Source organism: Scyliorhinus canicula, chromosome 1 (genome assembly GCF_902713615.1).
Source record: "Scyliorhinus canicula chromosome 1, sScyCan1.1, whole genome shotgun sequence".
NCBI classification, from domain to species: domain Eukaryota; kingdom Metazoa; phylum Chordata; class Chondrichthyes; order Carcharhiniformes; family Scyliorhinidae; genus Scyliorhinus; species Scyliorhinus canicula.
The window spans coordinates 49807144-49820156 of NC_052146.1; the positions used below are offsets into that span (position 1 = coordinate 49807144).

General features: G+C 46.3%; 2 protein-coding genes across 4 annotated transcripts in view; one reads left to right on the top strand and one right to left on the bottom strand.

Moving 5' to 3' along the window:
• ddx54 (DEAD (Asp-Glu-Ala-Asp) box polypeptide 54) overlaps window positions 1-12087 on the bottom strand; it is a 67338-nt gene extending 55251 nt beyond the window's left edge. Inside the window, exons 1-2 of the mRNA XM_038790468.1 lie at window positions 11865-12087; window positions 2599-2722 (exon numbers count right to left, since the gene is read on the bottom strand). Coding sequence (XP_038646396.1) covers window positions 2599-2722; window positions 11865-12008 — 268 coding nt within the window. The 5' untranslated portion in view covers window positions 12009-12087. The remainder of the gene's footprint in view (window positions 1-2598; window positions 2723-11864) is intronic.
• Window positions 12088-12127: 40 nt separating this feature from the next.
• The window catches only part of LOC119962628 (RBPJ-interacting and tubulin-associated protein 1-like), a 32908-nt gene continuing 32022 nt past the window's right edge, over window positions 12128-13013 (top strand). Inside the window, exons 1-2 of one of the 3 annotated variants that reach the window (XM_038790501.1) lie at window positions 12128-12486; window positions 12668-12707. Coding sequence is in view for 1 of the 3 variants with exons in the window: in XM_038790482.1 (XP_038646410.1) it covers window positions 12606-12707 (102 nt within the window). In the remaining 2 variants the exon portion in view is untranslated. Of the gene's footprint in view, window positions 12708-13013 lie in introns of all 3 variants that reach the window. The other 2 variants (XM_038790482.1, XM_038790491.1) reach the window with 2 other exon arrangements.

A 13013-nucleotide genomic window follows, 5' to 3' on the forward strand; every position in this document is an offset into this window, starting at 1 on the left:
CTTACTTAAATCAGCTTTGGTTTCTAAATTCTCCCCGTATGGAGTGTGATCTGTTTCACCTGAGTCAGTTTTGGCTTCTTGATGCTCCACGTCCGGAGTCAAAACGTTCCGGAATTCATTTGCTTGTGGAGAGGCTCGAGCGGATGAGGATTGAATTAACCTGGTGTCTCCGGAGTCACCAGTAGTTTCACTGTTATTGTCGAGTGCCTCTGTGCACACTAGCTGAGGTCTGTCACGTTGCACATCTGGTATGGGAAGTGGGATGCCTTCGTCACTTGTCGCACATACAGTGGATAGAGCCTCAGTGTCTTGCTTTGCAATTGAGCGTGGTATACTGTCATAGTCTGCTTGCGGTTCACTTCAGCGTGGTAGACTGTCATAGTCTGCTTGCGGTTCACTTGAGCGTGGCAGACCTGCATCATCTGCTGATGGTTGCACAGAGGAGGTTCATGTAAGGACTACGCTCTGGAGTCTTGCGTTCCTTCAATCATGGAGTCTGTCCACGAGCTCACTGTGGAGGCTTGTGTCACTCCCTCTGTGGAGTCTTGCAGCGTTCCCTGTGTGGAATCGTGCATTGGTCTCGCTGTGGAGACTGTCATCACTTCTTGTTCATTTGTGGAGTCTTTCATCGCTTTGTGTGTGGAGGCCGGGACCCTTTGTGGTGCGTGGACCACTCTCTGTGGGCTTGTACCGCTCTTTGTCTCTTGGCGTCAGGCCACAGCATAATCTTGCACTCTCAAGTCAGGATGTCATATATGCTGGTCGGAGGATTCCCCAATCCGAAGAACTTGTCGACGGCATCTTCACTGTGCAACACTTCTAGTTGCGGTTCGGATTTGGTACTGGGGTAGCCACCTCCCAAGATGAAATCTTCGTCTGAGTCACTGTCTTTCAAGAACATATCATCTTCGAGGGTGGTGCTTACTGCATGTTGCAGGGTTCTGTGGAGGTTACTTTCAGCTACTGGTCGAATTTCAGGCATTGTGCTGTCGTTCCAGGTAAAAGAATCGGGTTTTACGGCTTTAAAAACGTTTTTGTTGTGTGTTTTGGGACATTTCCCCTTTAAGTGGGCGTGGTCCTGGGCCTCACGTCATGAAGCGTGACGTAGAGCGTAGCAAGCGATTGCGCAGATCGCTGTTCCTTTACTTGGGGTCTTTTTCGCAATTGCGCATGCGCAGCTTCTCACGCATGCGCAAACGGACCTTCCCGTTCTGTGCGCTCTTCGTGCATCTGCGCATTTGCAGCACCTTTTCCAAGATAGCTGCAAATCAAAACTGCCATTTGTTGCTGCAAACCTACCTCATGGTGAGTTTTGGTGCCTCTTTTACCTTTTTTTCTTGTATCTTCCTCGCAGAATTCTTGGAATTTGTTCAGGACTGCCTGGAAGTCGCTCTTGTTTTGCCCCTTTGAGTATTTTTTTTTCCTATAAATTTAGATTACCCAATTATTTTTTTCCAATTAAGGGGCAATTTAGCATGGCCAATCCACCTACTCTGCACATTTTTGGATTGTGGGGGCGAAACCCACGCAGACACGGGGAGAATGTGCAAACTCCACACAGACAGTGACCCAGAGCCGGGATCGAACCTGGGACCTCAGCGCCATGAGGAGGTTGTGCTAACCACTAGGCCACCGTGCTGCCCTCCCCTTTGAGTATTTGAAGGTCTGGAAGATTTCAGCTGCTCTTGGACCCGCGATGGTAAGTAGAAGCTTTATTTTCTCTGCATCCGCCACGCCATCGAGGTCGGAGGCTACCAGGTAGATCTCGAATCTCTGTCTGAATGCACGCCAGTTTTCACTGAGATTGCCTTGGTACCGGAGCTGCTGTGGAACCGGAATCCCGAACATCATCTTGCCTGGGTGCTGCTGCTGGTAGTCACTGTCTGCTGAGTTGTAACTATATGGATTTAAACAGTTCACTCCTTGGTACCATATTTTGTTATGCTCTTGACGTAGCATAAGCTGCTTCCTTGATGTGCACTCGGACAAAGGAAGGTTCAGACTTGGAGATAGCTTTAACACATTTAATAAACTGTTAACGATTCTCCTCCTTGGATTCGACACTCCTATTAATCCTGCTATAGCTACTCAGACTGACGAACCAGTCTGATACCATCCACGTAGCATTGATGTGTTCAATCAGCCCTGTGTACTCACTAAGTGTCTCCATTGGAAAAAGGAAGATCAGGTGTGCTGTGTCCTTATATATGGGTTGGTGTAATACCCCCCTGTGGTAGTGTCACCTGTGTGTGTATCGTGAATGCCCATTGGTCGTGTCGTATCTTACTGGCCTATTGGTTGCATGTCTGTGGTGCTCCCTCTAGTGTCTAGCTAGTCTACGTGTATTTACATTAACCCCTTGCGTATTTACAGTGATGCATATCACCACAAGCTCTATATAAACAGAGGACAACACATTACAGTATCTAGATTATGCTTCAAGGGAAAGAAACATAGGGGTTATGTCTGCAAAATGGAGAAATAAACTGCACTTGGGTCATAACTGATTTGTCAAAGACTACATAAATGAACTTGCCACAGCTATAGTAGGTTAAATAATGAAAAAGATAATTCAAGTATCAGAAGCTGTTGGTGTACCCATAGACTGAAAGCCTCCGGACTTCTTCTTTCTATTCTGTTGTCGGACCATCTCTCGGGTGTCTGGTTCCACATCTGAAGGGCAGTCAGCTGAAGGAAAGCATGGTAAAAATCTGGTGCTGTGCTGCGAAATGAAACACAGATAATCAATTTCTGTTTCTTAAAAATATAAACATTTTATTGGAATATGATAAGCAATGGAGAATTTTAATTTGGGACAAGATATCATCTTGGAAATAACTTCATTTATAACTAACTAAATTCTGACAATAAATTTCTAGTATATATTCAAACCAAAAACAAACTTTTTAGTGCGAATGCTCAAATGATTATGCTTTTGTTCCCTTGTTTTCTGTTGGATAATGAAAAATATCTAAAGGTCCTAAGTAGGATGAGTTTTGAATTATGCCACCACAGTCTGCATGACTAGATTTGAAGAGGTAATCTCTGCAATAAGTGTGTTATGGTGGTCTCAAAGGATTGTCAATAGATTTCCCTCGGGGCGTCTGGAATATGAATTTCCCTAATAAGGAAGCGCTAGCTCGCCCAATGGGAAATGTATGTTGGGAGTTGAAAATCTACTGTTGTTGCTCGTTCTGGGTGAGTGTGCTTTACTCAATTGGTTCTGTTTTATTCCTAAACTCTAGAGTCGCCAGGTATCTTTATGATACCGCCTCAAGATTCAAGTTCAAGTTCAGATCAATGACTCAATACACCAGTTAGTAAGTTCAAACAAGACACGTTTATTATTAGTTATTTACTACTCATGCACATAATACTAAGGCTAAACTGTTCCTACCACTACTAGGCCAATACTTATCTGGAATAAGGGAACTGCCGGATCAGGGAACAATGGCCTCTTGCTTTGTCCTGGATCCGCAGGCTTCCAGTTGGTGTGAACTAAAGGGGTCAGGAGTGTCTACTCTCGTAGCGTGCGTTGTATGGCACTTACTTGTCTGTGTAGCAATTGGCCAGGCCTCTCCTTCTCACGTCCAAGTTCCTGGAGAGCTGCTGCAAAGGTGTTCTGCTGGGAGGGTCAGCTAAGAGCGAGGAGGGCTGGCTAAGAGAGCGAGGAGGGCTAGCTAAGAGAGAGAGCTGGGGTCGGGGTCTCTGTCTTATACTGTTTTGAGTTTCGCGCCCATCTGGGCGGACCCTCTACAAACTTTCAATCGATTGGGTCGCTTCCCAATCGATTGATTTTAATTTCCCCAATAATGGGGCTGTTCCTCGATCACCGGGCGGTTCTTTCTACCTTGTTTGTGTCCTTTTGTTTCAGACTCCACTGGCGCCGGGATGTCTAACCTGCTATAGAATGTTTCAATCTCTTCTAATTGTTGTGTCCATTGTGCCTGGGAATCACCGGGAATCGCTCAATTAATATGCGCAGCTTGTTAGTTTCTATGCTGTCTGGTTTCTTCACAGACAGAATCCACAGAGGTTCTGCAACCTGCTTGACTCTTTGTCATTGTCCAATTTTCCCTGCATGCAACTCAATGTTCCATTTTATGTCGGGAAGTGGCCAGCTTCGGTGGCTACACTGTTCCAACCCAGATCAGCATCTCCGTAGGTCCCCGGGCTTGAACAAATATCTTGTGAGCCCCAACTATTTTTGTTACTGCAATAAAGGAGTTTTCTATTGGAAGACTGGTCTTAGCTAAGTTATTACAAAGTGCAAATATACAATGATTCGTTTCAGGAGTTAGTTCATTAGGAAGGATAAATAGTCATTGACTCAATAGAATCATGAAACCAGCTACTCTTAGGACTTTAGTTCGCAGGTATAAAACATGTAAAAAAACACCCCAATACAGGATAAATGCATTGGTGGAAGACAAGTAAACTCATGAAAGGAAAAATGAATATGGTATGTCAATAGCGTCAGCTGAAGCAAGAGGAAAGAAAGCTCACGTGTAACAAGAATCCCAGTGTGGACTAGTAGGGTTGAATGGCATGTTTCTGTGCAGTACATTTATTGAAGCTCTTCAGGGCAACGTTTTGAACACAAATCTTATATTAGTATTTTGCAGTCATTGAAGAGAGATGGGAAAGATCAGAGAATCACTCAGCACTTTTCAACTAATTTCCTAAGGAAATAAGCTTTTACATTCACCAGCAGGGGGATGGGAACCTAAATTGTAGTCCCAGTGTACAGGATGTTGAGAGTAGTGAGGTCAGGGATAGGGTTAAAAGTTCGAAAGAGTGCACTGGCAAGCAAGACTCTGGTTTGAAGTGTGTCTACTTCAACGCCGGGAGCATCCGGAATAAGGTGGGTGAGCTTGCAGCATGGGTTGGTACCTGGGATCTCGATGTTGTGGCAATTTCGGAGACATGGGTAGAGCAGGGACAGGAATGGTTGTTGCAGGTTCCAGGATTTAGATGTTTCTGTAAGAACAGAGAAGATAGTAAAAGAGGGGGGGTGTGTGGCATTGTTAATCAAGGAAAGTATTACGGCGGTAGAAAGGACGTTTGAGGACTCGTCTACTGAGGTAGTATGGACCGAGGTTAGGAACAGGAGAGGAGAGGTCACCCTGTTGGGAGTTGTCTATAGACCTCCGAATAGTTCCAGAGATGTAGAGGAAAGGATTGCAAAGATGATTCTCGACAGGAGCGAGTGTAACAGGGAAGTTTTAACTTTAACTTTCCAAATATTGACTGGAAATACTATAGTTCGAGTACTATAGATGGGTCAGTTTTTGTGCAGTGTGTGCAGGAGGGTTTTCTGACACAGTATGTAGACAGGCCAACAAGGGGCGAGGCCACATTGGATTTGGTACTGGGTAATGAACCCGGCCAGGTGTTAGATTTAGATGTAGGTGAGCACTTTGGTGATAGTGATCACAATTCGGTTATGTTTACTTTAGCAATGGGTAGGGATAGGTATATACCGCAAGGCAAGAATTATAGCTGGGGGAAAGGCAATTATGATGCTATTCGGCAAGATTTAGGATGTATAGGATGGGGAAGGAAACTGCATGGGATGGATACAATCAAAATGTGGAGCTTTTTCAAGGAACAGCTACTGCGTGTCCTTGATTAGTATGTACCTGTCGGGCAGAGAGGAAGTTGTCGAGCAAGGGAACCGTGGTTTACTAAGGAAGTTGAAGCACTTGTCAAGAGGAAGAAGGCGGCTTATGTTAGGATGAGACATGAAGGCTCAGTTAGGGCACTTGAGAGTTACAAGTTAGCCAGGAAGGACCTAAAGGGAGAGTTAAGAAGAGACACGAAAAGTCATTGGCGGATAGGATCAAGGAAAATCCTAAGGCTTTCTATAGATATATCAGGAACAAAAGAATGACTAGAGTAAGATTAGGGCCAATCAAGGATAGTAGTGGAAAGTTGTGTGTGGAATCAGAGGAGATAGGGGAAGCGTTAAATGGATATTTTTCATCAGTGTTTACACTGGAGAAAGACAATGTTGTCGAGGAGAATACTCAGGTTCAGTCGACCAGGCTAGATGGAATTGAGGTTCACAAGGAGGAGGTGTTAGCAATTTTGGAAAATGTAAAAATAGATAAGTCCCCTGGGCCAGATGGGATTTATCCTAGGATTCTCTGGGAAGCCAGGGAGGAGATTACAGAGCCTTTGTCCTTGATTTTTATGTTGTCTTTGTCGACAGGAATAGTGCCGGAAGACTGGAGGATAGCAAATGTTGTCCCCTTGTTCAAGAAGGGGAGTAGAGACAACCCTGGTAATTATAGACCTGTGAGCCTTACTTCGGTTGTGGGTAAAATGTTGGAAAAGGTTATAAGAGATAGGGTTTATAATCATCTTGAAAAGAACAAGTTGATTAGCGATAGTCAACACGGTTTTGTGAAGGGTAGGTCATGCCTCACAAACCTTATTGAGTTTTTTGAGAAGGTGACCAAACAGGTGGATCAGGGTAAAGCTGTTGATGTGGTGTATATGGATTTCAGTAAGGCGTTTGATAAGGTTCCCCATGGTAGGCTATTGCAGAAAATAAGGAAGTATGGAATTGAAGGAGATTTAGCGGTTTGGATCAGTAATTGGCTAGCTGAAAGAAGACAGAGGGTGGTGGTGATGGTAAATATTCATCCTGGAGTTCAGTTACTAGTGGTGTACCGCAAGGATCTGTTTTGGGGCCACTGCTGTTTGTCATTTTTATAAATGACCTGGAAGAGGGTGTAGAAGGATGGGTTAGTAAATTTGCAGATGACATGAAGGTCGGTGGAGTTGTGGATAGTGCTGAAGGATGTTATAGGATACAGAGGGACATAGATAAGCTGCAGAGCTGGGCTGAGAGGTGGCAGATGGAGTTTAATGCGGAAAAGTGTGAGGTGGTTCACTTTGGAAGGAGTAACAGGAATGCAGAGTACTGGGCTAATGGCAAGATTCTTGGTAGTGTAGATGAACAGAGAGATCTCGGCATCCAGGTACATAAATCCCTGAAAGTTGCCACCCAGGTTAATAGGGCTGTTAAGAAGGCATATGGTGTGCTAGCCTTTATCAGTAGGGGGATTGAGTTTCGGAGCCACAAGGTCATGCTACAGCTGTACACAACTCTGATGCGGCCGCTCCTGGAGTACTGCGTGCAGTTCTGGTCACCACATTATAAGAAAGATGTGGAAGCTTTGGAAAGGGTTCAGAGGATATTTACTGGGATGTTGCCTGGTGTGGAGGGAAGGTCTTACGAGGAAAGGCTCAGGGACTTGAGGTTGTTTTCGTTAGAGAGGAGAAGGCTGAGAGGTGACTTAATAGAGACATATAAGATAGTCAGAGGGTTAGATAGGGTGGACAGTGAGAGTCTCTTTCCTCGGATGGTGATGAGCAACACAACATAGAACATAGAACAATACAGCGCAGTACAGGCCCTTCGGCCCTCAATGTTGCACCGACATGGAAAAAACTAAAGGCCATCCAACCTACACTATGCCCTTATCATCCATATGCTTATCCAATAAACTTTTAAATGCCCTCAATGTTGGCGAGTTCACTACTGTTGCAGGTAGGGCATTCCACGGCCTCACCACTCTTTGCGTAAAAAACCCACCTCTGACCTCTGTCCTATATCTATTACCCCTCAATTTAAGGCTATGTCCCCTCGTGCTAGCCACCTCCATCCGCGGGAGAAGGCTCTCGCTGTCCACCCTATCTAACCCTCTGATCATTTTGTATGCCTCTATTAGGTCACCTCTTAACCTTCTTCTCTCTAACGAAAACAACCTCAAGTCCATCAGCCTTTCCTCATAAGATTTTCCCTCCATACCAGGCAACATCCTGGTAAATCTCCTCTGCACCCGTTCCAAAGCTTCCACGTCCTTCCTATAATGAGGCGACCAGAACCGAACGCAATACTCCAAATGCGGCCGTACTAGAGTTTTGTACAACTGCAACATGACCTCATGGCTCCGGAACTCAATCCCTCTACCAATAAAGGCCATCACACCATAGGCCTTCTTCACAACCCTATCAACCTGGGTGGCAACCTTCAGGGATCTATGTACATGGACACCGAGATCCCTCTGCTCATCCACACTACCAAGAATTTTACCATTAGCCAAATATTCCACATTCCTGTTATTCTTTCCAAAGTGAATCACCTCACACTTCTCCACATTAAACTCCATTTGCCACCTCTCAGCCCAGCTCTGCAGCTTATCTATGTCCCTCTGTAACCTGCAACGTCCTTCCGCACTGTCTACAACTCCACCGACTTTAGTGTCGTCTGCAAATTTACTTACCCATCCTTCTGCGCCCTCCTCTAGGTCATTTATAAAAATCACAAACAGCAACGGCCCCAGAACAGATCCTTGTGGTACGCCACTCGTAACTGAACTCCATTCTGAACATTTCCCATCAACCACCACTCTCTGTCTTCTTTCAACTAGCCAATTTCTGATCCACATCTCTAAATCACCCTCAATCCCCAGCCTCCGTATTTTCTGCAATAGCCGACCGTGGGGAACCTTATCAAACGCTTTACTGAAATCCATATACACCACATCAACTGCTTTACCCTCATCCACCTGTTCAGTCACCTTCTCAAAGAACTCGATAAGGTTTGTGAGGCATGACCTACCCTTCACAAAACCATGCTGACTGTCCCTAATCATATTATTCCTATCTAGATGATTATAAATCGTATCTTTTATAATCCTCTCCAAGACTTTACCCACCACAGATGTTAGGCTCACCGGCCTAGAGTTACCGGGGTTATCTCTACTCCCCTTCTTGAACAAAGGGACCACATTTGCTATCCTCCAGTCCTCTGGCACTATTCCTGTAGCCAATGATGACCTAAAAATCAAAGCCAAAGGCTCAGCAATCTCTTCCCTGGCTTCCCAGAGAATCCTAGGATAAATCCCATCAGGCCCCGGGGACTTATCTATTTTCACCTTGTCCAGAATTGTCAACACTTCTTCCCTACGCACCTCAATGCCATCTATTCTAATAGCCTGGGTCTCAGCATTCTCCTCCACAATATTATCTTTTTCCTGAGTGAATACTGACAAAAAGTATTCATTTAGTATCTCGCTTATCTCCTCAGCCTCCACACACAACTTCCCACCACTGTCCTTGACTGGCCCTACTCTTACCCTAGTCATTCTTTTATTCCTGACATACCTATAGAAAGCTTTTGGGTTTTCCTTGATCCTACCTGCCAAAGACTTCTCATGTCCCCTCCTTGCTCGTCTTAGCTCTCTCTTTAGATCCTTCCTCGCTTCCCTGTAACTATCAAGCGCCCCAACTGAGACTTCACGCCTCATCTTCACATAGGCCTCCTTCTTCCTCTTAACAAGAGATTCCACTTCTTTGGTAAACCACGGTTCCCTCGCTCTACCCTTTCCTCCCTGTCTGACTGGTACGTACTGATCAAGAACACTCAATAGCTGTTCCTTGAATAAGCTCCACATATCCAGTGTGCCCAACCCTTGCAGCCTACTTCTCCAACCTACACATCCTAAGTCATGTCTAATGGCATCATAATTGCCCTTCCCCCAGCTATAACTCTTGCCCTGCGGGGTATACTTATCCCTTTCCATCACTAATGTAAAGGTCACCGAATTGTGGTCACTGTCTCCAAAGTGTTCACCTACCTCCAGATCTAACACCTGGCCTGGTTCATTACCCAAAACCAAATCCAAAGTGGCCTCACCTCTTGTTGGCCTGTCAACATATTGTGTCAGAAAACCCTCCTGCACACATTGTACAAAGAACGACCCATCCAATGTACTTGAACTATATCTTTTCCAGTCAATATTAGGAAAGTTAAAGTCTCCCATAACAACTACCCTGTTGCTTTCGCTCTTTTCCAGAATCATCTTCGCCATCCTTTCCTCTACATCTCTAGAACTATTTGGTGGCCTATAGAAAACTCCCAGCAGTGTGACCTCTCCTTTCCTGTTTCTAACCTCAGCCCATACTACCTCGGAAGAAGAGTCCCCATCTTGCATCCTTTCTGCCACCGTAATACTGTCCTTGACTAGCAGCGCCACACCTCCCCCTCTTTTGCCCCCTTCTCTGACCTTACTAAAGCACCTAAACCCCGGAACCTGCAACAACCATTCCTGTCCCTGCTCTATCCATGTCTCTGAAATGGCCACAACATCGAAGTCCCAGGTACCAACCCATGCTGCCAGTTCCCCTACCTTATTTCGTATACTCCTGGCATTGAAATAGATACACTTCAAACCACCGACCTGAACACTGCCGCCCTCCTGCGAAGAATCTGTGCTCCTGACCTCTCTACTCGCAACCTCTCGCACCCCAAAACTACAATCCAGGTTCCCATGCCCCTGCTGAATTAGTTTAAACCCCCCCCAAAGAGTACTAACAAATCTCCCCCCCCAGGATATTGGTGCCCCTTAGGTTCAGATGTAGGCCATCCTGTCTATAGAGGTCCCACCTTCCCCAGAAAGAGCCCCAGTTATCCAGAAATCTGAATCCCTCCCGCCTGCACCATCATAGCTTTAAATTGAGGGGTAGTAGATATAGGACAGATGTCAGAGGCAGTTTCTTTACTCAGAGAGTAGTAGGGGTGTGGAATGCCCTGCCTGCAACAGTAGTAGACTCGCCAACTTTAAGGGCATTTAAGTGGTCGCTGGATAGACATATGGATGAAAATGGAATGGTGTAGGTCAGATAGGCTTCAGATGGTTTCACAGGTCGGCGCAACATCGAGGGCCGAAGGGCCCGTACTGCGCTGTAATGTTCTATGTTCTAAGTGGCAGGTAGCACACTGAGTCATCAATTAGGACCAATGTCCTTTATTCTCCCTGTGGCTTGCTAACACTGTCAACGATCATTTGCCCCATACGTTTGCACATATTTAGCAACTGTCAGTTGCCACCAGTTTTCAGCCGCAGTTCCTATATCTCAGCGTACATTGCTGGGAGCCAGTAGAGCAGAGCCCAGTATCTCGGAGCTACTCAGGATGCAAACCACTGCACTGTTTCCAAGACCTCCTTTGCAAAGGCACATTCCAGAAGGCAGTGGCGGACGGTCTCCTCACCACCACAGCCAGCCCGAGGACAACGTGCAGGGGGGGGGGGGGGGGGGGGGGGGGTGTATGTAGAGGGGTGAGCAATGTGCAGGGGTGACACCCCAGGCATACAGGAAGGATCTGACAGGGAGGGCCTTTATCACTCATCGAAAGCACAACGCAGGCAGAGGATCAGCGCCTCATCTTTCGATCTGGCACTATGCACTCTTCTGGACTTAACAAATGAGTTCAACAATTTCAGATCACATCTTAGCACCCTCACCTTTCAATCGGGTAAGATGGGGATTCTGCTTTTGCCCACATTCGCCTTTCCCCCAGTGCCACCTTATGTCTTTTACCATGTAAACTTGCACCAATATTCATGACATCATTTAGCGTCGCCTACTTTCTACCCAGTCACATCTTTCTAGCATCTCCACATTTACCGAAAACTTTTCGGGTTATTTTTTCAGTTTTGCAGTGATGTCAGTGAACTGAAAGGTTGTGTAATTTAAAGAAGGAATTAGATGTAATTGGTGCTAAAGGGATATGGGGGGGGGGGGGGGGGGGGGGGGTAAGAGAGAGATGCGGAATCAAGGTATTGAACTCGATGATCAGCCACAATCATAATGAATGACGGAGCAGGCCCGAGGGGCCGAACAGCCTCCTCCTGCTTCTATTTTCAATGTGCAGTTCGTCCCTCTCTCCCTCCGCGGATGCTGCCTGACCGGCTGGATGTTACCCGCATTATCTGCTGGACTTTCAGATTTCCGACCTGTGGGCCTCACCGGCAAACAAATAATACCCCCCCCGGGGGGCCACCAACCTTGCCCACGTCGTCATCCTCCTCGGTTACAGGGGCCAACTGGAACTCCCCGCCGTCGCTCTCCACATCCACATCCCGTTGATGGGGCTGGGAATGAGCCCGGGGCTTCCTGTGCCTGTTCGGCCGCTTCTTCTTCTGCGCCATGCCGCCCGACTCAGACTCAGATTCAGACCCAAACCAGCCTACCAGCGCACGCGCCCTCCACCAACAGGACGGCGCATGCTCCCGGCAAGGTCAGAGATCATTGGGCGTGCCCACTCTCTTCTTACGTCATCACTGTTGGAACAAGGCTCATGAATATTTAATTTCCTTGGTTAATCCGCGCTGAAATTTGATTGTTTGTAACCGAAACTTATTTTTAATCGTTCCTGGTGTGTTCTTACGTATATTGTCTGCAATTAGATAGTTTTATCCATCCCTCTATTCCCATGCGGTGCGGCATTGGGTCGTTCCGGATCCCCAGCATTTGCTGCCATCGCAACGGGCGGCGCGCGAGTCGCAGTTGCAGGTGAGGTGGGCGCCACCTGTGCAGCAAAAGCTCACCTGGACAGAGAGGAGCCGCACTGCCTTCTCACAGAGTCTGCGCTCCCAATGTTTGTTCGGGTGATCCACTTCCCTTTAAGTAAGTTATGTAAGAAAAAAATGTAGTAGTTGGTGTTACGGGGGCGCTTAGATAGGGTACTCCTTCGGAGGGTCAGGAGGTTCGATAGGCTGAATGGCCTCCTGCACTGTAGGGATTCCATGACTTCCATAAGTGCACGTCGTTTGATTTGTTTCCCGTGTGTTTTTGTTTGGACCGGTAGGCCCACACTTGGAGATTTGTCCTGGCAGTTATCCACTTTGGTAAGAGGATGCTCAAGCTGATTTTTTTTTTTGAAAAATGGGAACAGTTAATAAATATTGGTTTGTACGGGGAATTGGGGGGGGGGGGGGGGGGGGGGCTTTGGGGCCTTTTTTGTAAGTGCTTGCTACCAGTAAATAAATCAGGAAAGCAAATGATATGTTTGTCTTTTTTTTTGTCAAGGGTTTTTTGCAGCAATTATATAAGACTTTGGGCGGGCCATACTTTTGACCTCATTTGAAATCTTCACTTCTCTACTACCTGCTCAAGTATCATAAACATTTTCTCACCCAGATACCATCACTGAT